The sequence below is a fragment of the Echeneis naucrates genome, chromosome 20, assembly GCF_900963305.1.
Source record: "Echeneis naucrates chromosome 20, fEcheNa1.1, whole genome shotgun sequence".
NCBI classification, from domain to species: domain Eukaryota; kingdom Metazoa; phylum Chordata; class Actinopteri; order Carangiformes; family Echeneidae; genus Echeneis; species Echeneis naucrates.
In genome coordinates, this window is record NC_042530.1 from 15,952,653 (window position 1) to 15,978,728 (window position 26,076).

General features: G+C 41.3%; 1 protein-coding gene across 1 annotated transcript in view; it reads right to left on the bottom strand.

Moving 5' to 3' along the window:
* The window catches only part of LOC115061381 (partitioning defective 3 homolog), a 344,220-nt gene that overhangs the window by 172,305 nt on the left and 145,839 nt on the right, over positions 1-26,076 (bottom strand). The window contains exons 6-10 of the mRNA XM_029529689.1: positions 10,859-10,965; positions 10,129-10,212; positions 6,628-6,753; positions 3,880-4,107; positions 2,949-3,136 (exon numbers count right to left, since the gene is read on the bottom strand). Of these exons, the coding sequence (XP_029385549.1) occupies positions 2,949-3,136; positions 3,880-4,107; positions 6,628-6,753; positions 10,129-10,212; positions 10,859-10,965 (733 nt within the window). The remainder of the gene's footprint in view (positions 1-2,948; positions 3,137-3,879; positions 4,108-6,627; positions 6,754-10,128; positions 10,213-10,858; positions 10,966-26,076) is intronic.

Sequence of the window (26,076 nt, forward strand, 5' to 3'; positions counted from 1 at the left end):
CGGATAGGTTGCACCATGTATAACTAGCCACCGGCGTTTCCAGCAGTCAAGTGGGAAAGTCATGTTATGTGGCTTCAGTGGAGGCTTTTCTGATGGTAACAACAGTGATTAGTATTCATGTCAAAAAAGCTGCTCATTTCACAGAGCTGTCAGCACCTCTGATGGTTCATCATGACCTACTTTTCCCACTATGTCTCTAGCAGTCTGTCGAACTGTCGGTCGTCTCGCTGACAGTAATGGTGTTGAACAAGTAACAAGAGAGAGAAGCACGAATAGCAACTTTTCTCAGGGCTTCAGCATATAAACAAACTTGGGGAAAGGTGATGGGAAGGTTGCTTGTTAAGTCAGAAAGTTGAGCAGTTGAGGACGCCAATGTGCTGTGATCGTTCCTTCTCTGCAGCATGGTCACTAAACAGGCATAAAAATAAAAAATAAAAAAGCTGCTGCTGTCAACATTGAACGTTAAATCTACTGTTTGTCTCTGTGACTGAAACATTTCAACACAAATAGGAGGGCATGACACATTGAATAAAATACATGTTCAAGCAACTAGAGAGAAAACCTTTAAGCCTCAAGTCCATTTTATTGTTGAGATCAGAGTCAAGTAAATCAAGTTCCTGCTGTAAACCAAGAAAATTCCAATCATTGATCAGATCCAGTCAAATCACTTAATTTTGCCAGTGAAATTGATGTCTATCAATATTTAGGGCATCTTTTAGAAATTAAAAAATCAGGTTTCAACAAACCAAAGTGAATTAGTGGGAATTACTGAATGATTAAAGTCGTCTATACCAAGTCAAGTCAAGTCATGTGACACTTCTCCCCCAGACCTGGCAGTGGACTGCTTTGTATGTGTAGCTATAAAGAAGCTACACTAATAAAATTAATTTCCAAAGAAAAGATATTCCGCAGATCTCTAAAAGTTTGGCTGATCATTAGTTCAAGAACAATACATCCCACTGTGTCTTGGTCCCCATCGTTTCCAGTTAGCCAGATAAGCTGCACATTATAGTGTCCCCAGAAACATCCCCACACTCTGCCAGGCCCTGGCTTGCATACAAGCCTAATGAACAGAATCAAACTTCTGCCTCATGTAAGATCAAGATGTCCACAGTCTCCAATCAGGCAATTAGGAGAATGCATATCTAATAGGCCTGCAGTAATTAACCACTGATGTCTTTATTTTAGGTAATAGAAGAGCGGGATAAAAGTAATTGTATACCTTTCAGGATCAGTTGGAATCCTGACTCCAATAAGCCAATTAAGTAGCAAACATGAGGAGTTGCTGAGGAACATTAGAATGATTTAATGGGGTGCATATGTCCTTTTCAGCTGCACAATTTGATTACGGCACTCTTGGTAATTTGCCATGCAAGATCTGCTCCTGCCATTCAGAACTCTGTATCCACTTAGTCAAAAACAGAACAAAACTGGTTCTGTTATCATACGAAAGTGTTAGAATGGATTTCAGAGGCACATCTGGACATTTTTAGTTGAATTTTCAATTCAACAACATTTGCACAATAATTAATCTCCATTACTGTTACAAATGGGTTGAAGTTTACAAGTGAGACAAATTCTTTCCGGTAAACCCCATTTAAATTGTGAGGAATAATCTCACAAACCATTTGTGTCACTTGGCCACATTTACTTTTAAGAATGACAAGTGATGTTGAACGAAGCTGTGAAATGAAAATAAACTAAAATACTGGCATCGGTCTCTTCTGGAGCTGCACAAGTGTCTCCAAAACTCGGCTTCAGTGAAATGAGAGGCTTGTGTGCAGCCAAAAAAGGAGGGGAATTTTATCACATTATAAACAAATAAATATAACTTGTGCCGCACTGCTTGGGGACCTTCGCCAAACATATTAGAGCAGCTCGTGATGGTATTTCCCCAGAGGTTTGTTACATTTAGCCTGCACTGCTGCCCTCACTTGCCACTCTATTCCCTGAAGTCACCACTGAGGCCCCGGTGCCAGCTTTCAGCAAAACATCTGCTCCCTCCGATTGAGAGAAAAAAAAGGAGAAACAAAAGGAGAGAAAGTGTCCCCAGAACATCAGTTCATTTCACAGCCAACTGTTCGTCAAGGCAAGGCAAGGCAAGTTTATCTGTATAGCACAATTCGACAACAAGGTGATTCAATGTGCTTTACAGAGACATTAAAACATAGCATGATTAAAGTTTGAACACAGAAGAAAGAAAAGAAAGAAAGAAATAAGAAAAATAGATAAAATCTGTAGTTAAAATATGATTAGATTTTAAAATTCAGGCTTAAAAGTACCAGTAGATTCAAAGCTTTATTCAAATGCAGCTGAAAATAGACCTGGAAGTTTGTTCCAGACATGTGGAGTGAACCATTCAGAGCTTTATAGAATAGCATCAGAAAGTCTATTCTCTGATGGACAGGCAACCAGTGTAAAGACCTCAGAGCTGGGCTGATGTGGTCAACGTTTTTGGTCTTAGTGAGGACTTGAGCATCAGAGTTTGGAAGGAGCAGCAGTTGTCTAACTGACTTTTTAGGTAAACCTGTAAAGATGCTGTTACGTCAATATATATAAAGCGAGGGAATTGATGAAAATGAGAAGGGACCCCTCAGTAAACCCACCACAAAGACTTTCTAAAGGCGTACAGTATCACTGGCCTGTACACAAACTGACTGCTGATTCTCAGTATTTCAGCCAAAAGACCAGGGATGGGTAGAGCCGTGTTTTCTTTTGGCTCCCAGTGCCAGAGGCAAGGAGTGATTCTGGATATTTCCTGACAGATTTAGGGTTCTCTTTTGTCTTACTGAGCCTATTGTTTACTCTGGATACAGGGCAAAACTACTGCCAGTTTGTTGCTGTCACTTCTCCTGCTATCACATCATTGATTTGATTGCCATTCCCATGAAAATGCTGGAAGATTTTCACTTGTGCAGCCATGCATCCATGTGGCCACAGATTCTTACCTTTTTTCAGCTGGATGTTGAGTTTGCGCCCTTTCGTCTTCAGGTAGGAACTAGTTGAGGGGTTCGTGCTTATCCTGCGCTGCAGGGAGGGGGAGGGGGCCGACGAGGTCCTGGTGATTAGGGTGTGGGATAAGCCGGTGTATCTTCGGCTCGGTTCCGGGGTGCTCCCTGCTAGGGGCCCCTGGTGACTACAGATATTTTACCCATTAAAATGAGTCGCAAATGAAAATGGTGGAAAATAAAGAGTAGTAGCTGCATGCCATTCTTTGTGCTTTCTTTCTTTCGTTCTCTTTTTTCAATGTACTTTAATTTAATAAACATGATAATCATCAATTTTGACAACAACCTGAACAAAAACACATTTTTATCATACAAACATACATATATTACCACATAATACATATTGCTCCAACACTGAAACCATTTTGTCATTTTTAATTGTGATGTTGACAGCAAACCTGTAGACTGGATCAATTGGCTGTCTCACGTCTCTTAATTTGAGATGATAAGGAGTTCTGTTGAAACATATGTAAAAATCTGTAACCCATTCTCTATCAGGCTGATAATGTGAAGTGTGGGCACCACACAGCAGCTTCATCAACAGCCCAATATTTATCTTAGGCCACAGGCATTCTACACATGGACACATTAACACACGGTGGAAAATAAAACTGATTTTTAATAGGATGATAGGTGATGTGCATTTGGACATATCAGGTAGAAATTCTTATTAAACTGATCTTTAACTGTGTAACATTTAGACCATGACAGATCCACAAGAAACACGTTTCTTTTCTTTTCTTTTTTTTTTTTTTTACCATCCAATATACCAGTCCTGCAGAGGTCAGCAGCTACAGTTTTGGTGGAGCTATGTAAGATGCAAATGTAAGACAACACAACTCTTACACAGAAACAAAAAGATCAAACCTACGTGTGGTTGAGACCAGGTTGTGGTGCACGTCTGGGTGCTGGCCCCCCAACTAGGCTGGACCTTTCCCCCTGGTGCTGAGAAATTTGGTTAAAGTAGACTCTGTTGGACTGTGGTGGACTAAGTTCACTCTGGGCTGACAGCAGCTCGTACTGCCTCTTCATGGCTGCAGGGACCACATGGAAGAGAATGACCGGGCAGCCCATTGCCTGCCTAAAAATGTTCTGGGCTCTGGAGGTGACACAAAAAATTCAGGTCACGCAGACAGAAATGAATTTGCTTTAACAGGATAAGAAATACAAGTACAATAGTGTGCTATCATAGCTGGGTAGCTACAGAGGGATAAAGAAGGTTATGATGTACTGTATGTTGAGGCAATAGAGAGATTTGAGGTTAGGATGTCTAATCACAGGAGTACTCACTGTGGAGCAGAACATACATTATATATAATTACCAGCACCAAGATGTAAACTTGATAAGCATGGTGAAGAGAAGATTATGTCTTGTGTGCTCTATATTATTCTAGGGAAATATATTGCGTGTAGAATATCGAAGTCTCTTGATGTATGTTTGTGTATATGTGTGTGTGTGTGTGTGTGTGTGCGTGCATGCATGATTGTGTAGTTAGAGATGAATGGACATGAGCTGAATTAACGATCACAACAGAAATAATGAATCATTTATTAGGGAAGCTTTCCCAACAGTGAGTTTTAGATTAAGAAAGCTGACACTTCCTCTGTTACACAAAATAAGAAAAGAAAAAGGATAAGTGCACACAGAGTCTGGTGAATTTTGGGACCAAATAAGCCAAGACAAGAGCTCAACATCACTCTGGCAGTAAGAATTGTTTCGTGTGGTTTGTCGGCGGCACTTAGCATATAGATAGACTTGCCAGAAGTGAATCCACGCAGCAGTGTAAGAGGTGTGGTGAATGTCTGGGATCCAACAATCCAAAGTCTTGTTTCCAGAGCCCATTAAAAAACCGGCAATAACATGCTGATTCTGTCCAAATGACAGGCTCCAAGATTCTTCTGCCGCAGCAGACAGCACTTTGTTCAAGTGGTGCCTGGGAGGCAGGACATATTCCTACCTCTGAGGAGTTTGGCTTCTTTATTCTTCTCATAATTTTCAAAAATAGATGAAAGAAATCGCATGTGCTTGCTGAGGGGCATGTGTGTACAATCATTCCCACATGTACATATACGGTGCCATCCCTGCAGTCAATCAGCCTCCACACGAGGCTGATTGAATAATAAATTATGCCATCAATGCATCATTACTTTCAGTTAGATTAAGTGACTCAAAATATTTACCCATGCAAAACAATCCAAGGAGATTAGACTATCGCTTTAAATTGACGCTCTGTATGGCGCACAATCAAGAGGAGGGAGTGCAGAGAGAGGGAGGGAGTTTAGGTTCTTCACCCCATTTTCAGGCGGAATTACAAACATCATATGCACTCCAATGCTGTTAAGGGTAAGTCTGCAATCCTAAAAACAGAAGAAAAAAATCACATTGCTCCCTTGTGGATTTGGGTTGAAAGCCTCTTTCACAGTAGAAAAGGCTTGGGAGGAAATTGGAATGTTTACTAATGACAACAACATTGTTTTGAAGAGAGAGACAATCTTAAAACCGTAGCAGCTTTGTACACAGTCTGATGAACACATTAGCATAATGCAATGAGGTAACTGATAGTGTAAAGTGTTACAAGCTGTTGGGGAGCTATAGAAATGCTTTAAAATGTTTGACATGCCTTCTTAAAAAAAAAAGTAAAAGAAACAAGAACATCTATCTATATTGCCCTGCAATACACTGGCGACCTGTTCAGAGTGTACCACTCCCTCGCCTAGAACGTTGCCCGGGATTGGCTCCAGCAACCCCTGTGACCCTTGCGGAAAAGCAGTGAGTGAGAGTGTGAGTGTATCTGTATCTACTTCTGAATGGAGACGAGTTTAAAACACGGTGTCAGCCAGCCACCCAGCATGGTGGCTTGAAGACAGGTGGTTTTAGACGACTATGTCCAGCTCAGTATGACTGTTAGCAATTTCTGCTAGCAAGGAAGCCAGGCTATTTCTTCCTGTGGAGCAATGGATGATGACAGAGAGTCGAGCAGACCACCTCCATGCACTACCTCCAGAATCCAGCCCGGAGGAGAAGCAATCTATTTCTCACCCTGGAACACACATTGCACATGCACACACACGCTGGAGTGTGTGAGATAAGACTTTATAGTTTAATGTCACTGCTTGTATGTGGCAGGGTATGTGCAAGAATGTGTGAGAGTCAACACATTCACATCTGTTTGTGTGTGTGTGTGTGGCTGTGTACAAAGAGAAGGGTTGCTTTGAGTGAATGTGTAAAAAGCTCCAGTTTTGCATCTTCACTTCACTTTAGGAAGTAAAGGGAAGCTGTAAATTGATAGAAAGAAGCCAAGAGAAGAGTGTAGTCAGCTTTGGATCAGAGGCCAGAGCAGTAAAGGAATGTGGGTCACTGAGAGCGATTCCAGAAAGGCCAGAAAGTGAGATATCTGAATACATATACTGTACAGGCCAAAGGTTTTGACACACTTTCCTATTCATTTGAATGAGAAGGTGTGTCCAAACTTTTGGCCTGTACTGTATATATATATATATATATATATATATATATATATATATATATATATATATATATATATAGTATCCTCCTATTATTTGAAATGCTTGCAGAAGTAGAGACTTTTTAATTCAGAATGTTATTTCTAGGGCTTACTGTTCAAAGCGCAGATTGCGTATGTCTCTGTGATTGATCTTGATGATGCAGTCATTCTCCTGGAAGAGACGCTCCTGTTCAGCTTTGCCGCCGTGCTCCAGACGTTTCACTAGCAAACCCTGAGTCCTGCAAACAACAAGGTTACAGATAAATCCTAACTTGGAAACACACTCTTAACAGTCACACCGCTCACAAATTAATACACTGAGCAACAGTAGGCTAGGGGCAAACCTTGAATAAAACAGGTACTGAGAGTGTTCAGAGATCAAGAAAAGAGGACTGAAGAAGGAAAAAGTAACTATTAACGATGAGCTACATGATAAACATCTTCGAGGAACTAAATATTTAACTTGTGACTGCAACAAAAAGAGGCTCGGAATCATCCAATTTAGTGTGTATTTCAGACACTGTCCTGGTCAACAAAACACAGGAATATGAAACAGGAGAGTCGTGTTCAATTCCCACATGAAAGTAAGAGTTAATGCTGTTTCTATGATCCAGGACTATTCAATGAAGCTACTGTTCTCATTAGTGTAAGCATGAAAAGATCATCTTAACCAAAATCATAATCTTTTTCTGAATCTGACCAAGTAGTTTTAGTGCTTAAATCTATCCAAGCAATGACTGTTATGTTTCTAACCAGCCACCAGCAGCCTGAGGAGTCATGTGGACTGTCTGAATGCAAAAAATATCCTTGGGTAAACTGAAAAAAAGTTTGGGGGGTTGCTTCTTGGAATTTAAAAATAAATTACACTATGTAATATATGTATACACACACACACACACACACACACACACACACACACACACACACAGTACAGGCTAAAGGTTTGCACACACTTTAAAATTCATTAGAATGAGAAGGTGTGGCCAAACTTTTGGCCTGTACTGTATATAAGATGCCACCCTGAGAGACAGCAATTCACTTGAGGAAACTTCACACTGTAATCAAGTTTAGGTGTGGCGAGGACATGAGCTGCAAGCCTTTCATGTCTTTCTGTTATTTCCTCTTGGCTGCCGTTGTTTGCTTGTCATGTCACTGGACACATATACAACAGCATATTTAAATTCTGACCCTGTTTGCTTCAGACATCAAGGGCAGATTTGCAGAGCTCTTTAACATTTCAGCAAAACAGGGCCACTCTCAGAACATTGCTCTAATTGGCTGCATAATGCTGACACCCATGCACATGCCGCAGACTCATCTTAGCTCTTCAATGAGGATAAATGGTTCAGCATTAAGTTGAAATTAAAGATCACAAAAGGCACTTTCCCTCCTTATCACTGTCTGAGCTGGTGCTGCCAGGTCAGCTTAAAGTCTGTTGAACAGAAAGTAATTGCAGTTGCTGTGAAAGTGGACATGACTGTGTTTTATCTCGACAAGTGTTGGCAGCTTGAAAACAAAGCATAGCGTGTAGACACACAACACTGACACACTTAAGCAAATTCTGATCAGACAAGCAATAGAGTTTTGGATTGATCTCTAATCGGCAATCAAAGAAGAACGATTGTGGATAAAGCAGGATCTTTTGGGGATTTGAAGATGATGATGATGATTTTGTGAAGGCACCATTATTGTGATCAGTGTAATGCACCGCCGCCCTCTCAATTACTGTCGCTCTCTGATGTTTCTTTTTTTTTTTTTTCCTTTGTTTTTGGTAGATACTTTTTGGTTTCTTGTGGGAAAGTAGCAGAGCCAAAGTGGAATCTGAGTGCCATTCTCACAGGCTGCAAGTCAGCAAATTCATTAGGCGTGAGATATATGCACAAGGCAGATATTCTGCTGAAAAATAGTGTATGAAGCCTTGCAGAAGTCCTTCTCTTAATAGAAAGGCAAAACAGCATTGTCTGATGACTTTACTCCATCTTGTGGCTAGGCAGAAATGCTGAGAGAGGATTTGAAGAAGACCACCTGCCTTTTAGTCAAATAATAATCAAATCAGGATTTACTCATGCACAGCAATTATGCCAGTAGTTTGTTTAAAATTAAAACTGGTCAAGTAAAGAGAAGTTCATTAAGAAAAGAATGCATCTGCAATGTATGTGTGTACTGTTTGTGTGCACACAGGACTCAATGTAAATCTACACTGCTTGCTGACAATTTGCATGCATGCAATAAAAAGAGAAAGACAAGCAAGAATCTGCGGAATACATGTCTTAGTGTTGCGCCATGTTGCGCCAGTTGCCGAGGTTTGAGTTCATTTTCAGATGAGGATCTGTGTAAGAGCGGCGTGTCTCTAAGCTCTCTCTGCAGATGTCTTCCCCTCCTGCTTGGATCTAACTGAATGTCGGAGCAGTGAAGCAGAATTCAGGCAGTCTAAGCTGGAGCGCCTGCAGTTCCTCGTTTGCTGTCTGGTTTTGCTGGCTGTCTGACCCCTGCATCCCCGGTCTAGACACTAATGACAGCCCAATGAGCCTAATGCTTCTTGTCCTAGTGCAGAGGAAAGAGCCAGGCCAGGCCATTAGCATCATACCACTGACCAGACGTTAAGTCTTATCATGTCTGAAGTTAATTGAAGGCTCTGATAGCTATTAGTGGCATCATTGGCTGATGGAGAAGAAATTTTCTGGCCATGCAGCAGGACTGCTATATCTTATAAGATGCCGTCTGATTTTGTGGTAACACAAATGGGCTCAAGGACAACAGTGTGTCTATTAAATTGCTGGATTTGAACTTTATTTAAGCAATTCTTCATTTAGTTTGGCGCCACCCAGCATGAATCCCGTCTGACTCAGTAGAAGTGTAACACACAAGAGAGAGAGAGAGAGAGAGACGGAGAGAGTCAATCACACTGGGGTCAAAGCTAAGTATAGATTCCTGACACTTGCTTATAAACAGCAATGGGATTAGTGTCCCAAAGAAATGATATGCAGCAGTCTTCAATGACAGCCATTTCATCTCTTCGCTCCTGTGTTTTCACCTCAGTCCTCTGCCTCCTTCCTGCAGCACTGAAGTAGTCACATTCACCTTGGTGGCGTGCCAGTCTCCTGGCATGCAGCAAGGAGCTGTTATACACAAGCTTTTAGTTTGATTACATCTGGCCACTTCCTCTGTCCCTTTTTTTTCTCAGACAACCATAAACTGGGGAGCGTCAGTCCTTTTGTCCCCTGTCAAAGGACACTCCCTCATCAGCTCAAAAAAGACAAAAAGGAAGAAGTCAGAATGACCTTGAAGGCAGGTGGACATCACTGAGACACAGGTTATAATGAATCTCTCTGTATGTATGATAAAAAACAGTTTTCATCTGTTCTCCTTTCCACTGGGGCAGCTGAGCTGTGGAGTTAGAGCAGTGATGGGTGCTGACATGCAGTTTGAGCAGTGTGGCTCACTAAAATAAAAAGATAGCCAAAAGAATGAGTTGTTGAAAAAGAAAGCCTTGAGTAACACAAGGCTACTTGGTGAATAAGGAAAAAAAATTGTGAAATGGTGAATCTGAGCAAAGAGAGCAGCAGCTAATTCAATGCTAACCTGCACTGATTTCCTTTTTTTGTGTCTTTTACCTTACATCCTGTGAACTGAAAGGCACTACGTGGATCCCCAGGGGCCCTCCTTCATTGGACACCTCGACCGGCTTGAGCATGCCTCTGCAGGACGATGATGGATGGAGAAGGAGGAGGAGGAGGTAGGGGGTAATGCATGAATAAAGAAAAAGAACAAAAACATAAATGACAAGAAAATGCAGAAAAGCAAGAAAACAAAAGACAACACAGTCAAACATGACCAGGTTGATGGGGTGTATGGGATGGGGATGTGCAGACACATTGGTAAATCTATACAATGTCATCTACTACAAAGTCTGGATGGTGGACCTCAGGGTCGATTAAGGACCCAAATGGAGACTCCAATGAAGTGATTAAGATCAGACTGTTGTGCTAAAAGAGAACCAATTAATTGAAAATGTGTTAAGGAGGGAACAGGGAGGAGGATTAATTTGTGGAGATAAAGACGTGAAGACAAAGGAACACAAGTAACCGTTGATGCAGATGTTTGTGATGATTTTAATGAAGGGAGGCCTTGGTCTTAATATGTGTCACCATTGTGAAATGATTACAATTAGTGTGTCCCATGGTGGTGGTTTCACACAACAGTCCTACATCTAGATTTTTAAGGAATATAAACAATAAGTTTGTTTTGTTTCTTTAGATAGAGAAAATTAGAGTTGTCATTAGACAGTGCATGCTAAATAGGTGTGTGTGTTTGGGAAGGGGATTTTGTTGGGAGGCCACTCACTCTAGACTTAACACCGGCGAATGTTCCAGAGAGGAGTCAGCCCTCCCTACTGGCTCTATCCGCTCAATCCTCCTTTCATGTTTCCTTCGCTCTTCCTCCTGCTCCTCCTAAAAATGAAAAGATGTGATAAATCATTGTGTAACCCTGACATTTTTTCCCTTCCTCTGTGCTGTCATCGTGCCTCTGTCCTCAAGCTTTTAATACAATTATGAACTTTTGGTGATGGGGAGGTTGGGGCTACGATGCCTCAGCAGAAGCATCCCCAGCCAAAAATCCTCTGTGACTTCATGGTAACATTGTGGCCCCTGATCAATTGCTCAGGCTCAGTCAGTCAGCTCTGGCCTGGGGCGTGGCACCTCTCTATTTTTCCTTCTTGCAAAGATTCGATTAGGTCTAGAGTGAAAGGGAAGTGGTCGCACTTGCTGTCATCTGTTTTTCTTACTCCCTTCATTTCATTTACTCATCTGCCTGCAGGGCCATTAGGCGGCAGGCCTGTGAGGCAGTGGCTTTTACAGGCAAGACAGACGTCTGAAGACTTAACTAGGCTCTGGGATGAGACAGGAGCATCATGCTCCCCTTAATGGGGGATAAAATCTTTATCTGAGCTCTCGTTATGGGAACAGCACAGACCGAGTGGGGCACTCCCACGCAACAACGCCATGCTGTATGTAGAGCAGGAGTTATTTATTTAATAACACTGGGTTCATTTTCAGCTAATCATCATCTTGCTCAGGGTTAGTTACAGAAAGTGCTCCATGGGTTAAGCTGTTTGTTTGCACTCCTATTTGGTGACTTTGTGTGTATTTGTGAGCTTGTCAGCAGCGCCAGACAATGCATCCTCTTCTTGGGAGGGTCTATTGAAACCTTTAGTTAGCCGCATTTATATCCCCTCCATCCCCCCATCACCTCCTCTCTATTTTACTTAAATGTCAAGCACATCCAAATAGGTCTTGTGCCTTTCTGGTTTCTTTATTGAAATCAATTCAACCCTTTTCAGTAGCAAGGATATTTTTGGTTACATGCAGGAGTGTAATGCGCAAAAAGAATGTGTCCCAGATTTATTTATTAAAGTGGGGGTTAAGGGCAATGTGGGGCATGAAAAATTCATCACCAGCCTGCCTTAGGAGACCTCAACTCACCCTACCTGTCTGTTTCCCCTTCCTGAACCATGTTGTATGAAAATGAGTCAGTCAACCAGTCACCACCAAAACCCTTAATTACATGTCAGCTGAGGTCCTGGGCACCTCGTAGGGCATGTTATTCAAGCTTTTTATGAAAACCACTGGGGTGGATTGGCTGGTTTTTATGCAAAAATAATAATGTCCGCACAAAGGAGCAGGACACCTGTGGAAGTCCACAAATGAAGAGAAGCAATAGGAGAAGTAAACCAAATCAACAAGAATTGTACAAATGTGAAAAAGACCAATTGAGGGAGTGACCAAATGAGGTGATGGTACTTGGCATCTGTGGCTCATTCGACAACAGAGTGATCAGACTAGCAAGCTGATTCACAGTGTATTATCACTGAAAATGACGTGCAATTAACTTCGGTAACAGTAGCTCCCAGCACCAGTCTCCCCTCTGTTCGTTCCTGTAGCCCGTAAGTGACTGCAGCTCCCTTCCGCTTTCTGATTCAACAAAGGTAAAACCAGAGCAAAGTGGCATGACAGAAGTAAAGAAGAAGGAGAGTTACAGCATCTGTGATTATTAGCAGTGCAGTGAAGGGATCAGTCATAAGCAACAGGCCAAAAGGAGAGTGCAAGAAAGAGCAGTATGCTAATTTGACAGTTGGTATTACCATAGAATGGCAAAAGCAGGTATCAGAGCAGCACCAGAACAAGGCGGAATGTCTGTGATATTCATATTCAGGTGTGAAAAACAAAAGAGGAACTGTGAAGGTGTCATTGAAGGAAAGAGTGAGCAAATCGGAGTGGGCTACCGATGGAGGAGGAAGGCAATGACGAAATAGAATGAGACAGGGAAGATAAAGAAAAGCTAAAACTGCAGTGCAAAGTTTTGTCTTTAAAAATAGCCTCATGGTTCAAATTGGGCTCTGTTAAAAGAAGCAGAAAAATCTGTAAACGATGACAGATTTTCTCTCAAAAATGTAAGTGTTTTCTCCTTGACAGAAGTGCAGCAGTCTGCGTTACACACCGCTCACCCCATAGCTCAGATATTGACTTTCCTTCCAAGGACATCCGTGGGCCAGTTTAGCGACTTTGGATACTGAAGCAGAATGATTTCACAGTTTTTCCTAAGATTTTGTTATGTGTTTTTATGAAAAATGTACTAATGTGTTGCACCTCTAAACTGAAACATATTTCTTCCTAAAATAAAATAACAGCCAGGGTTACACCCTACTGTTGCTGGTGCCTGTGTTTCTCCATATTTGAATCATGTCTCCAAAACCTGTGTTCCTTCTCATCTTTCAAAACACACTGTGCTTCAACTTTCAGTCAACTTCAGCACAGACCCGAATGCTGACTCGTTTAGACTGACACTGATGGCAGTAAAGTCCTTTAGAGTGACTGTTGACTATGCAATAGACTTCCAGAGGGATGGGTTAACTTATTGTCTGCAGTAGAGCTGCACACTGAATGACAGCAGAGGAGACACACAGACTAAAAATAAATGCATCTCTCTGTGCTCCTTCACTCCTTGCCTTTCCTATTTGATTCTCACCTTTCCTCCTTCTCTAAAAACCCTCCATTTCGTCCTCTCCTGAGTGCTTTTAGCACCATGTTGGTCCCTTGGTAACCAGTGGAGTGGGGAAGCCAGAAGGCTTTTCAACTCTTCATGGCACTCATTCCTATTTCGCTCTTCCTCCCTCTCTTACTTGTTCTCTCTCCCCTCCTGCCCTGTCAGAGGGACGCCTCAGAGCCCCTGATCTGTGGCCAAAAATCCAACAGCCTCCTTGACAATGAAGCAAAAGCAAAGGTTAGACACTTGGCCATAAGACAGCTGTAGCATTAGATTATTGAGAGAAAGGGAGAGAAGCATGGCTGCAAAGTGCAGAGTCTTGTTACCTTCAAATGGACTGGCAAGTTAGAACAGAGAGAGGAGAGAGAGTGAGAGTAAGAGAGAGGGAGGTAACAGCTGTGAGCTCAGGAGGGAAATGGTTCACTCACACACACACACACACACACACACTCTCTTACAGTAGGTATCCTAAAGGACAGTGGTTGATGGAGGATGACAAGTCCTCCAACATACACCCTTTAGCCCCAGTCATCAAGCAGTGGGTTTCTCTGTGTGTGTGTGCATACACGCGCATGTCTGCATGTGTCATGCCATTAGCCATGGGCGAGTACAACATGGAGCTGTTTGGGGAAAAGAAGGTGGGTACGGGTGAGGGTTTCCCTCCTGAGCCCATCTTCAGCGTCAAGGGCTTAACAAGGGCAAGATCATAGGTCACAGCAAATGGTGTGTTACTGGCCCCCACCCCTCCTTCAGGGCTGAGCTCCACATGTGTGTTACAGCATCATACAGCATCACCTGCACTCTTACAATGAGCCGTCTGTGCCGGGCAGAACAATGGAGGCGACAGACATGGAAAAAGAAATAAACAATGTGGTGTGTTCCATGTATGTAACAGTGTAGGAAACAAGCTATTTATCCAGCGTATTTAGCAAAATGGCTGTTGATATATTTACAAATTTTTTGTTACATTTAACTAAACACTGTACTACAGACCTCAGTGAACAGGAATTCAGATCACCACTGCATTGGCATTAAGAGACAAGCTGCAAGTAATAAATGACTAACTAACAACTGGAAAGTATAGTCCTATTAAACTTCCTACAGTATGCCTTCACAAAACAATTACATGATACAAATTACAAATTACAAATACATCTAAGTGAGGTATTAAAACAAACTTCGTGAACAACACCTGATCCAAAGTTGGGAGCATTGAAGCAGAGCTGCTGATGGACGACAAGTCCAGAGTGCGGCACGACCTGGTCAGAGATGTATCAGAGTTGAATGTACATGGATTATCCTTCATGTTACAGTTGTTCCTCTAACCCTTAGAGGAAACTGCCATTAGGAATAAATTGGGCTTTCAAAACTGCCTCTGTGATTAGATTAGATGCAACTGTTAGACCTCATCCCCTCATTCCTCAGCAGCCTATTGGATCCCAGTGCCATTTAAAATAACCAATGATTGTGACATGTATTTACATGCTATTGGTGAGAGGGAAGAAGAGTTAAACACTTAGTGGATGATGCAAGGGTCATAATGACCTCCTTCATTCTACCCACAAGTTTCCTAAATGGCCTTAATGACTTCGCAGAGAGAAGAAAAATGTTTCACGATACTTATCTTCTTTATATGGTTATGATCTTAAGGATCAGGGTGATGTCAGCTAATGGACATTTCAATACTCAGTACCAATGTTTTATCGTGTTGATGACAGAAGACAGAAAACACAGTACACAACCTGCTGTAATGGGCCTTCTTCCAGACTCCTTTGTTTGTCTGGCCAACTATTAGCTCCCTGTTGGAGAGGAAAAAAACAAACAAAAAAAAAGAAAACTAAATAATAACATAATCAGAGTAGTAGTAGCCCTATTGACTGCTTTCTCTTGTTTTGTGCATGAGAGATACAGAGAGGAATAGAGGCAGGTATGATACTATGATACTGTGTTTGTCTGCCAGTGAAAGAAGATGAGGCCGCGCCTGTCCTTTCATATTTCACACCCTACACCCGTGGGCTCCAGCCTTGCTCAGAAGAAAGCCCTCTTCTTCCTGATTAGATGTACTATACCTTTTGATAACGAGGAGAAAGAGTAAAATATGTGTTCTTGTGCCAGGTGAAGATGGTGGGGACAGGGATGGGTACCAAGAACCTGTTTTGAATTTTCAGTCTTACCATTTTTTTTACTAAACAAAAGTCTGTTGAATTTCATGCAGTCAGGGAAGTTCATTCGGACTAACAAATTATCTGCAGCCTCTTTAATGAAGGTAGCAGTTTCATTTCAGCTAATGTGACACAAAATGGGAGACACATAAGCTTTTGTTTTTACCGCACGTAAAGAAAATGGAAAAAAATTCATTCAGTCTTTTCTATATAATATCAAATATATCTCCATATTTTCCTGCCAATGATATGCATCATATATTTTATCCACAAATGACTAATTTCATCATAACACCTTCATCCAAACATCTCCTTTTAGTAAACATACTCTACAGGTTTTGTTTTGTAAAGATATAGTTTCTGCCTCATAAAAGTTTGGGCTCTGATGTGGATTCACTAAAAGCAAATTACAGGAACAGACAGATTCTAGATGCTATTAGGCAAATTAGATCAGAGACGTGAAGCTGCATTTATCCACATCAGGAAAGAGAGAATATTGGGTGGGTGTTTGGGCTGGGCCTGAGTAACAGACAGTGTTGTTTGTGGGCTGATATTTGGAAAAAACAAAAGCCTGCCTCTCTCATTCTCCCTTTTTTGTCTCTCAACTCCAATCTCTGTATGTGACAGTGGGAGACATGCTGTGTGTGGAATACATCATCTACCAGCGCCTGTTTCATATCAGGCCTGGACTGATCTGTCAATGACACAGCTGCCTTTGCTTTACCCCACTGCATCGTCAAATTGCACTTTAATTAAATTAGACCTGCTAATTATGAAGGCTTAAATCAATCACCAGGTCAATAACAAAGGCCCAAGGCAGACGGCAAAGCCCAAGGCTTTTTCCAAACCCTCATCAATAACAGCCGCAGCCTGAGCAGACTGCTTCTGTAGCAGACAGCCGGAGGTTCAAACGGGTAGGAATTACTGTGAATTGAGTTATCATCACCAGCTTTTGTCCAGAGCACTCTTTGCTCTTACCAGGTCTGGGAATAATGTTGTTTGAATACACCAGAAGTGGTTCAAAGAGTCTGAATGTGCATGGCATTTTGCATAAGGCACACACTTTGTCTGGGGGAGTTAAAGCAGATTAAGAGTTTCTGGTCTATTAATAATATAAATCAAAAGGATATTATGATTGACACCTGTCTTAGGTGTGGGGACGTGATTCTGAAGAGGTCATCCTGGGAGCTGAATGCGTGGCCCTGCTGAGCTGAGGGTCCCTGCTGAATCCAGGGTCTTTACCCGTGTATTTAAAGGAGCTCTGTGGTGCTTTTTACAGATTAATCATCATTTTGAGCTTATTAAGTGGGAGGACAGTCTGCTTTCCTCTGCTCAGAACGTTCAATCCATCTTCCAAACTGTGAAGGTCAATGATCAAATGTTACCCCTGTTGAAATAATAGCAGCTGTTTGAATTTCAAAGGGAGTACCCATGGCTCAGGTCTGTATTGTAATTAAATTAATTTTCTTCTTTTTTTCTCTTTTAATTTTAGGAGCCTTCCTGCAATTGAGAGACACAATCAGAATCACACGACTTATTGAGTAGCAAAGCAGCTGCCAATAAACTGCACTCCCTGCTCTGTCAAATTGTGATGTGAACGATTTCATACAAACATATAGCACCGACTTGTGATGCAAATGTACCAGCAAGCAATAACGAGATAGAAAGTTTGGAGAGCAGCTATTCACAAGACTCACATTCTTCCTCTTTGGCATGTTTTAACACACTGTGACCTTGCAACCTAGACACACTGAACGTGAAGAAGGAGGAAATGATGAAAAGGGAATGGGGGTGAATGATGTTGAACTTTGAATAATTTAGTGGAAAGTAAAGCTTTGGTACACACTGAAGCAAGTTATTACAAGGGCTGTCTCTCAGCAGTTGTTTGCTGCCTTGTTTGAGCAGGTGGAGAAGTGGGGTGGGGTGTGGACTGTGGGAGGTTCATCAGTGACGTTGTGGGACCAGAGTTGGGTGAGGTGCTGATAATGCAGGGAACTCTTTCCATTTCATTTTAAATGGAAAGCTGAAATTCTTGGAGAGACAGAAAGTCATTTGGCTGAGTCCTTGTTTTCAGCCAGGGCTAAATGACGAAGGCCATGTGGAAAATAGGGGGCCTATGGAGGGCCATCAATGCAGAGATCTCCCAAAAGACTTAAGTGTAGCCATAGCAATCATGTTGACCCAGGATGGTGAAACAGGGATGTGTGCTTTAGTTGGGGACGAGGGAGAGAATCGTCTTTATCATTTCACTATAAATAAAGTTGTTATGTGGTTTGTGTCCTTCCTGGTTTAGTTTGTGATTGATCAAAGAAGCAAGTTAGTTAGGGGTAAATTCCCTGCTAAGGACAGTGTGACAGTTCTGTTTAACTGCAATCACTAAAGAAATGAGAGCATCAGTTGTCTTCCAAATAAACACACACAAACAAACATGCACAACGCTGCAAGTGCTTCTCCGAACCACTATGCTGTCTGTATGACATAATAAAAGCATGCAGAAATATCAAGGTATGTTGCGATGGAGTTCATTAGAGGTGCTATTCCATACAACTGCTCCCAAGGCCTGACTACCTGCAGTATAAAGATTCTATTGGAAAACTGCTGTGCAGGGAGATATTCTGCCCATCACAGTGGATGCTCCTTTCTAGAATGGTACCACAAATGCTATCTTGGCTATTGCAAATGCAATGTAGCCACCCAGCCTTGTGACACTGATACTTACGTTATTTAGTATGTAGGACAGTTTTCTTTTTTTCAAATTATTCATTGTTCGTCACAGTAAAGACATAGTAAGGTATATTCAATTACTTCAGTGAAATATGGGGATTAAAAAAAGAACCACTAATCCAAGACCTGCTACTGCAGTCATGATACAGTTTGTCTTGCACATTGCTGAATTACAGTTGTATGTGAGATTTGAAATTCAGACGACAAGCAGCAGCCTCCACAGTAACATTAGATACAAAATTCCCATTACCTTCACAGAAACTGACTTCAGTGGGAAATCTAGGATGTCAGGAAGCATTTCACACTGTTCAGTATTTCAGTGGCCTTGCAAGATTATACCAGCATAATGTTTGGGAAAATAAAGGTTACTTCACATTTGATCTCAAACAAATTTAGATGCTTTGTGAGCTTATCTTCATAGTGAACCAACAGCTATCTGAGCCCCTCATCGTGCATCAGTGCTTTACTTGGTGACGTTTTATTCACCTTAACTTACAGGAATCTTTTCTCCTAAGTAAAATAACTGAAAAGCTAGATCATGTGCATCATCACATCTGACATTTGATGGATACTCCAGTGCCGCGGAAGGTTTATATAGCTTGACAACCATTACGCTTCTACATATGGCTCTTTAACTAGTCCTTCAAATCTTTCCTCATTCAAATCTAGATATTTGACTGGATATAATAGTTCAGAATAAGGAGCAAAGAAGTACCTGAATGAATCTAAATAATACCTGTTAGCAGCGTGGTATATAGTGGTTGGCTACAACTATGGTAGGTCTGTCAGGAAGGAGCAGAAATAGACCGATTGAGCTTCTAATGTCTCTCCTCCTTGTCCTCTCTCTTAAGAACCACTCTATTCCTCAGTCTTGGGTGTGAAATTAAACAACCCCATTCTTCTCCTCTCGCATCCAATGGTGACCGCTTTTGTTCTCCGGCAAATGCAAATGAATGGGGTCTCTTCGACTGAGATGGCAAAGGAGCCCCGTCTCATGTTTCTCCATGGCCCCCGAGATGTGGATGTTTACTGTCGGTCAGGGCCTTATTACATTCCTTCAGCAACTTAAAAGCATTGGCCCCCTAATGGGACCTATAAAACAGTGAGAAAAGCCTATTGTGACAATGCGCTCACTGTGTCAGAGTGAACTTATTTGGCACCGTGTGGAAAGTGGAATATAAAAAAAAAAAAGGAAAAGAGAGGGCGAGGAAGAAGAAAGAAATATAAAAAATAAGAATAAATGACTTCTCTGTGGGAACCTGGCCTCTGTCAATCACCAAAGACTGAGCTCTTTAGCTGGAGATTTTAGAGCATTCATTGGCCTCTATATTTTTGTTTCTCTCTTGTCTTTTAAGGTGGGGGAAGGTTTTGAAGTCGATTATCTCAAAATGACCATTAAAGGGAGATACTCCTTTTTTGTCATGGTTTACACCAAAACAGAAACACCTTGGCTGAACATTGACCCTGTTACGTGTACCAACCCCTCAGCACTTCCCACCACTGAGAAAAGTAAATTGATTCAAGTGAAAATGCTGGGGGGTAGGAACAAAATTATTCCAACTTAAGAAGCAGTGTTAAGGGTGTGCTTCTTCCTCTCGCTGCTTTGTTCTCCCCTGCCTGAGCTAGTCTGACTCCATGCTGAAGGCCCCTGTTTTATTCCCTGAAATCATTATTGTCTTCAACTAAGGTGCCCCTGCTCCCTGTGATTTGTGGGTAATGAGCTGGCACCCCCCTGCCCGTGTTCAATTATTCTCATTGAGAAAGTGATTTCTCACTCCACGGAGCAAATCGGAAAACCCAAATGCATAAACTCTAATCAAGAATTAACACATTCACAACCAGCAGCGCGGAGAGAGATAGCCATTCCCGATAGTCCAGAGGTGGACTATGTGGACAAAAGAAAAGAAAAAGCGGTAAAGAGACAGATGAGTGACAGTCGGTGAGGTGAGGGATTTTTTTCACCGGCTTCCTAAGAGAGAAATAAGACATTGAACAGAAAAAGTCTTTTGGGAATTTCAAAAACATTGCAATGGGCCTTCTGAAGTTTGAATACCACTCCAATCTGAAAATTCCAGTCACACACACACGCACGCAGCCTGCGGAGCACTGCAGGTTAAACGTTGTAAGTCTGATGGAGAAAAGTGCTGGTGACTTCCAAAAAATGTCTGCCGCCCCCTCTGCTGTTCAAACAAGATAAGAAGAGACATGATTTGCACAATTTTCAATAAGGTGAAACGGGCAAGAAAATAAAGAATTCCAAGAACAAAAAAAAAAGAAAAAAAAAAAAGATATTATTTGTTGGGTAAATACAATCTCAGAACAACAGAAAATGCTTTTTTTCCCCTTCTCCTACAGCAGAGGCTGATTCAGGTCGATTCAGTTATTGAATTCAATTTTCTTTTTCTTTTCTTTTTTTGGTCGTTTTAGCACAGACAGAAGCCATTTTTGACTAATCTGATCTATGATCACTTGCTTATGCCATGATAACTCATTCAACTTTTCTTAATACTTATTTCATAACATGCTGGCATGATGATATCATCTCTTACAGTTGTTTGCAATGTACCGCACAATAAGGTCTTATTGTCAGTTTAAATCATACCTTAACAATAAAATGTAACAATAACTGTAAACTTACTCACTGGAAACATACCATTCACAGCATAAAAAGGGAAAAATCTTTGTAGCAAGATGCTGACTGCTTTGAATTTCATAGCATTGTTACAGTATGCCTTTAAAATGCTTATATCCTTAAAGGATTTTCTACCACTAAATAAAGTTGCATGTCTGGTGCTACATATTCCCCTCCAGTGAGTTTTTGACAGTAAAATGTATTAATAGCTTGATTCACCAGGTATTCTACTTCTCAATAATGCCTGTGGAAATTTTCTGCCATATTTGTCTCGTTGCCTTTGGAGTTTGCTTGACACACGTGTGTGGGTGTGTGTGTGTTAAGGTGAGAAGGGAGTAAACTTGAATGTAAATAGACATAGAGAACCAAGTGACAAAACTATCTGGGCAAGAGAGGTTGTGGATGGTGAACTGTCATCATCTAAAGAAACATCTTGCCTACACACAGATCGACACAATCACACAGACACAGTGATTATTACCACTGTTTATTTGTAACAAAGATGTTAAGTTAATAATGAGATGTTAAATCGCGTTATTTTCATAATTGCTCATTTACAATCTATTGTCCCTGCTGTGGAATGAATCAAGTAAATTATGCTACCAACAGTGTGCATGGTACCTGTTCAGACACGCAAGCACACACACACACACACACACACACACACACACACACACACAAACACACTTTGTGTGTAGAAACCCTACAAGCATCTTGTGGCTCAAACATATTGGTTAAGGTTTTGTTTTTTATTTTCATTTACATTTGTTTGTTGTGAATCAGAAAGTGTTTATACTGAAACTAATGTAGCAAAGTTTACTTTTCTTCCATCCGTTCATTTTCAACCGCTTATACATCAGGGCCACTATCCCAACTGATGTTTTTGGGGAGGGGTTAAAGTTCATTTTTAAAATAACATCAATAAATCATAAAGGTTGGACTTCCTTCCTTTGAGTTCACTCACAATGCGTTGGGTCAATAAGCACTTTAAGTCACTGCAAAGCTACAGCTCTATGGCCACTTTGAGGTGAATAGAGGAGGTGACTGGTAGTAAATGAGGCTTATAAAGCAGCACAGGTCTTGCAAGAAATGGTAAAGAACAAACATGCTCTGTCAGGGGTTGTGACACTGTGGCAGCAGTGTAATGGTGATGGCTATTTAAGTGAGGAGAGATCAAAGTAAGGCTCAAGGTTCATTCTTCTTCTAAATTTGTCTTTCTCAAATTCAGCCCTATGTTCAGTGTTGAAAGAAACGTTTTAAAAGACGCTGGATAATTGCACAAATGTGACTAGACTAGTGATCTTACGGGGTCACCATTTGAACTTGGTAGATATTTAGAGGAAGACTTTTTGCATCCTGTTTTCTGCTAAAGAAAACAGCTTTGAACATTGCATTTTGCATTAACAAAGAAATAGATGATAACAACCATATTTGCGTTTTTAGTGACATCAAAAGAGAATAACAGCTTAAAAAAAGGTCATACTATCATCTTACAGCAAATGATTGCAGGAGCAACGAATTTTCATTATTTCCTTCAGACTTTGGAAATGTATCTGTGACAATGTTTGAAAATCATTTGGTCCAAGGGCAGCATTGAGAGCATTTGGGTGACAATTTGATTTGCATTTGATATCTGGAAGGTCACTCAGCCCCTTGATTATTTATTCTTATTCTTATTATTTATTATTGATTAGTTTGAAGTGAACAGAGGGAGAAAGCAGCATTGTGCAATAACAAGAGGACAATAATGATTCACTGGAAAAAGGAAAAGGAGGAAAGCGCTACAGAGCTTCGGGTGTTTGTTGATGACACAGCAGCTCCTACTGGTCAAGCCCACAGGCAGCAGCCAGAGACATGTTGAGTACATCATACACGTATGCACACACTGAAGTGTTTTTCTGAACCAGAACACAAGCCCTCTCATCTACTTCTGTGCCTGTTTTGCAGCCAGCTGACCATTCTGTGTGTTTAAGGGAGAATTGAGAGAGTCTGGATAAGTGGAAAGTCCTCTCACTTGACATAGGACTCCACAGCAGGGCTGACCGCAACACTTTGGAATCTGAGTAACTTTCTGGTTGCACCCGCCTGCACCATGCAAACCCCTCAACCTGCTCTCCATCAAATATCCACCTAAATCCACCAAAGCATCATTCATGGACACACTTGCACACCCACCCAACAGAGTGGTACACCAAAGGACAAAGGCAAGGGGTGGAGGCTGGAGAGGAGAGCTCACCTGTGTCCTTCACAAAGACAGGGAGACAGGGAGACAAGCAACTGCCAGGCAGGTAGGGCTTGGTGGTTACTGCTGCGTTTGCTCTCCATGCTCAACTGCTCTAACATCGCCTGCAGCTCGCCTCAGGGTCTGCACACTGTGTGGGCTTTATCAACAGGCTAGTCACTCACCACCAACAGCACGTAGAATTAAATGCTGACTTTTGAGCAGAATTGATTTGCCCAAGGGTTTTCCCTTGTGTCCTAATTTAATTTTATTTTTTTATTCATTTATTTTATTCATTTTATTTTTTTTTTTTTAATTCCTCCATCTCACAGCTTACTCAGATTCAGAAAAGCATCTTATTGTGTTACTTTATTTTTTATTATTTAATTAAAAATTGAAAATGAATCTATATTTTGGGTTGCTTTTTTGTTTCTTTTTTTTTTTTGAAAACTATAAAAAACTTGAATAAAGAGGAATAGACACATTGAGAGAAAAATGCAAGAAAGCTGATTTATATTTCATCAAGGCTGTTTCCAAACAAAAAATGTTTCTAAATAAGTGACTTTGATCATGGTAACTGTTTATTGGTCACCTCTCAGGGATATCTAAAAGTGGTGTTTGACTGTCAAAACCTCAAAATTGTTTTTTTTCTAGATGTATTTATCCACTTTTTACGTCTTGGTCAAAATTCACTATATATTTCATCTGGATGATTTTTGCCTTTGGGTTTCAAACTGAGCAAATGTTTGACAGCTCTGCTCTGAGTCCCTCGGATACAACCTGTGTCCGGTAAGAGCACTAGCAGAACACTGCCTTTAAATTTTAAATGCAAGTAAGCTGTTTCATTCATTGTTTTAACTGGTTATATTCGGGTAAAAACCTTCTTAACCACTCATACTGAAGGAATCGAAAATGTGGAAGCTGACAGCTACTGTGGGAAGGAGCACAATTTCCACGTTCCCTTCCAACTTCACAATGTCAGTAAACATCATCTTTTGATATGGTTCTGACCGAAGTTACACAAACGCGTTCAAAGGGAATTTCCCAATGTTTGTAGCATGTTTTGGGGTATTTTTTCCTCCCAAAGTTGACATGGAGATTGACAGATGCTAGGATTACTTTGAAACGCTAATCACATATATCTGAAGGAGATTCCAATTCATATATTATTGCTGTCAGTTGATCAACTGGGCTTCATTTTCAATAGTCACTAATTGCGTACGGCCTTCTTCACTGAAGTGAGGAGATTGATGAATCCGTTCACAGTTTGTCATCTGTGTTTGTTTGGACAGAGACCTTTGATGTGAACATATAAAAGTAAAGGAATGTGCTCTATCTGCGTTCTCTTTTTTCGCTGTGCAGCTGAACAGACTCATCTTCCTTTTAACACACTGGCTCCATGATTTCACTGGGCACCTCGCCACTTTGGGTTTCCTTTAAAACTCGCCAGACAAGGTGTCTCATTTAGACAACAAGGAGAGAGAGGCACTCCGACAGTTGGACGCTTGATCAAAGATGTCTGATCAGAGCTGTTTCTACTCAGACGTGTTTTGGACTCAGTTGTGTTATAGTTTTTTTTTTTTTTTTTCTGTTTTCATCTCTAGATTGATCTCTGTCTCTCTTTTCCTGCTCTTTCTCTCTCTATCTCTCTCTCTCTCTCTCACTGTCTTCCAGTTTGTTATGAGCCTGACTGTTTGAGACAGAATTTTCAAAGTGCAGTGTATGAGACTTCAGAAAACAATAAATCACAAACTGAATTTAGAACATATGAGGAGAGCTATTGGTTTTAACTATGGTCTATAAATGCAACACAATAATTAGTAGTTATAACTAAATATCGCTGAAAACATCAAACACTCAGCTTTTTGGACACACTTCAAATATTTCTGTCTCCCTCCATGTGAGTCACTCTGATCAGGTTAAATCTCTTTCTGACTGACAGCTGGTATCAGCCCCGCCTCTGCTACAGCTTAGGATAATGGCCTCTGGCCCCCTAATCAAGGCCACACAATAATTCTGTGGGGAGGCACTCAGTCAGATTCAAATATGTTTAAGCGTGTGTGTTTGTGTGTATGAAGCTGAGCGGAAAAGCCCATTAGCATCCATCAGTTGAATAACAGGCCAGTTAATGTCAGCTGTTTATAGAAACAATAACTCATAAGGTTTGGTGTTTATGGGCTGATAGCACGCAGCCACATTTGGTGGTGTTTGTGTGTGTATGTCAGCGTATGAAGGTGGAAAAGGATTTGGAACGCCGGAGTCTCAGATGGACCGCTTCATGTTACGATTAGTCATTGTCTTCCCCCTCATTCTACCATCTTCACTCCCCTTCGTCGTTGTGTCTTCCCAGTCTGTTCTTCCCTGTGAGTTTGTACTTGTTTGCTCTGTTGGGCGTGGTGACCTGATTCCTCTTTCCACCCATCCACCTGCATACTTGAGGTACATCTGTACTCAGCACTCACCCCCGTTGCACTGCAGGATTGAACCACTTGCTCTGCAGTCCAGTCTTTGCTCTATCATTCACTTCATTAAGTGGACCCGTCAAGGTCAGCTGAGGTTGTAGGACCACTATGTTTCTTGCCACATATGAGTTCATCACGTCCCATCAGCAGGACAAGGTGAACACTAGATGGGTTCTTTGCCATCTCCCTTGCACACAAGTGCATTCCCAAAATTGTGAACATCAGGAGCCAGTTTGACAAAGATACCGTGAGACTTTGACATAACAAATGGATATAGTGAACCCTTGGAATTCTCCAGCTTCCTCCCATAGTCCAAG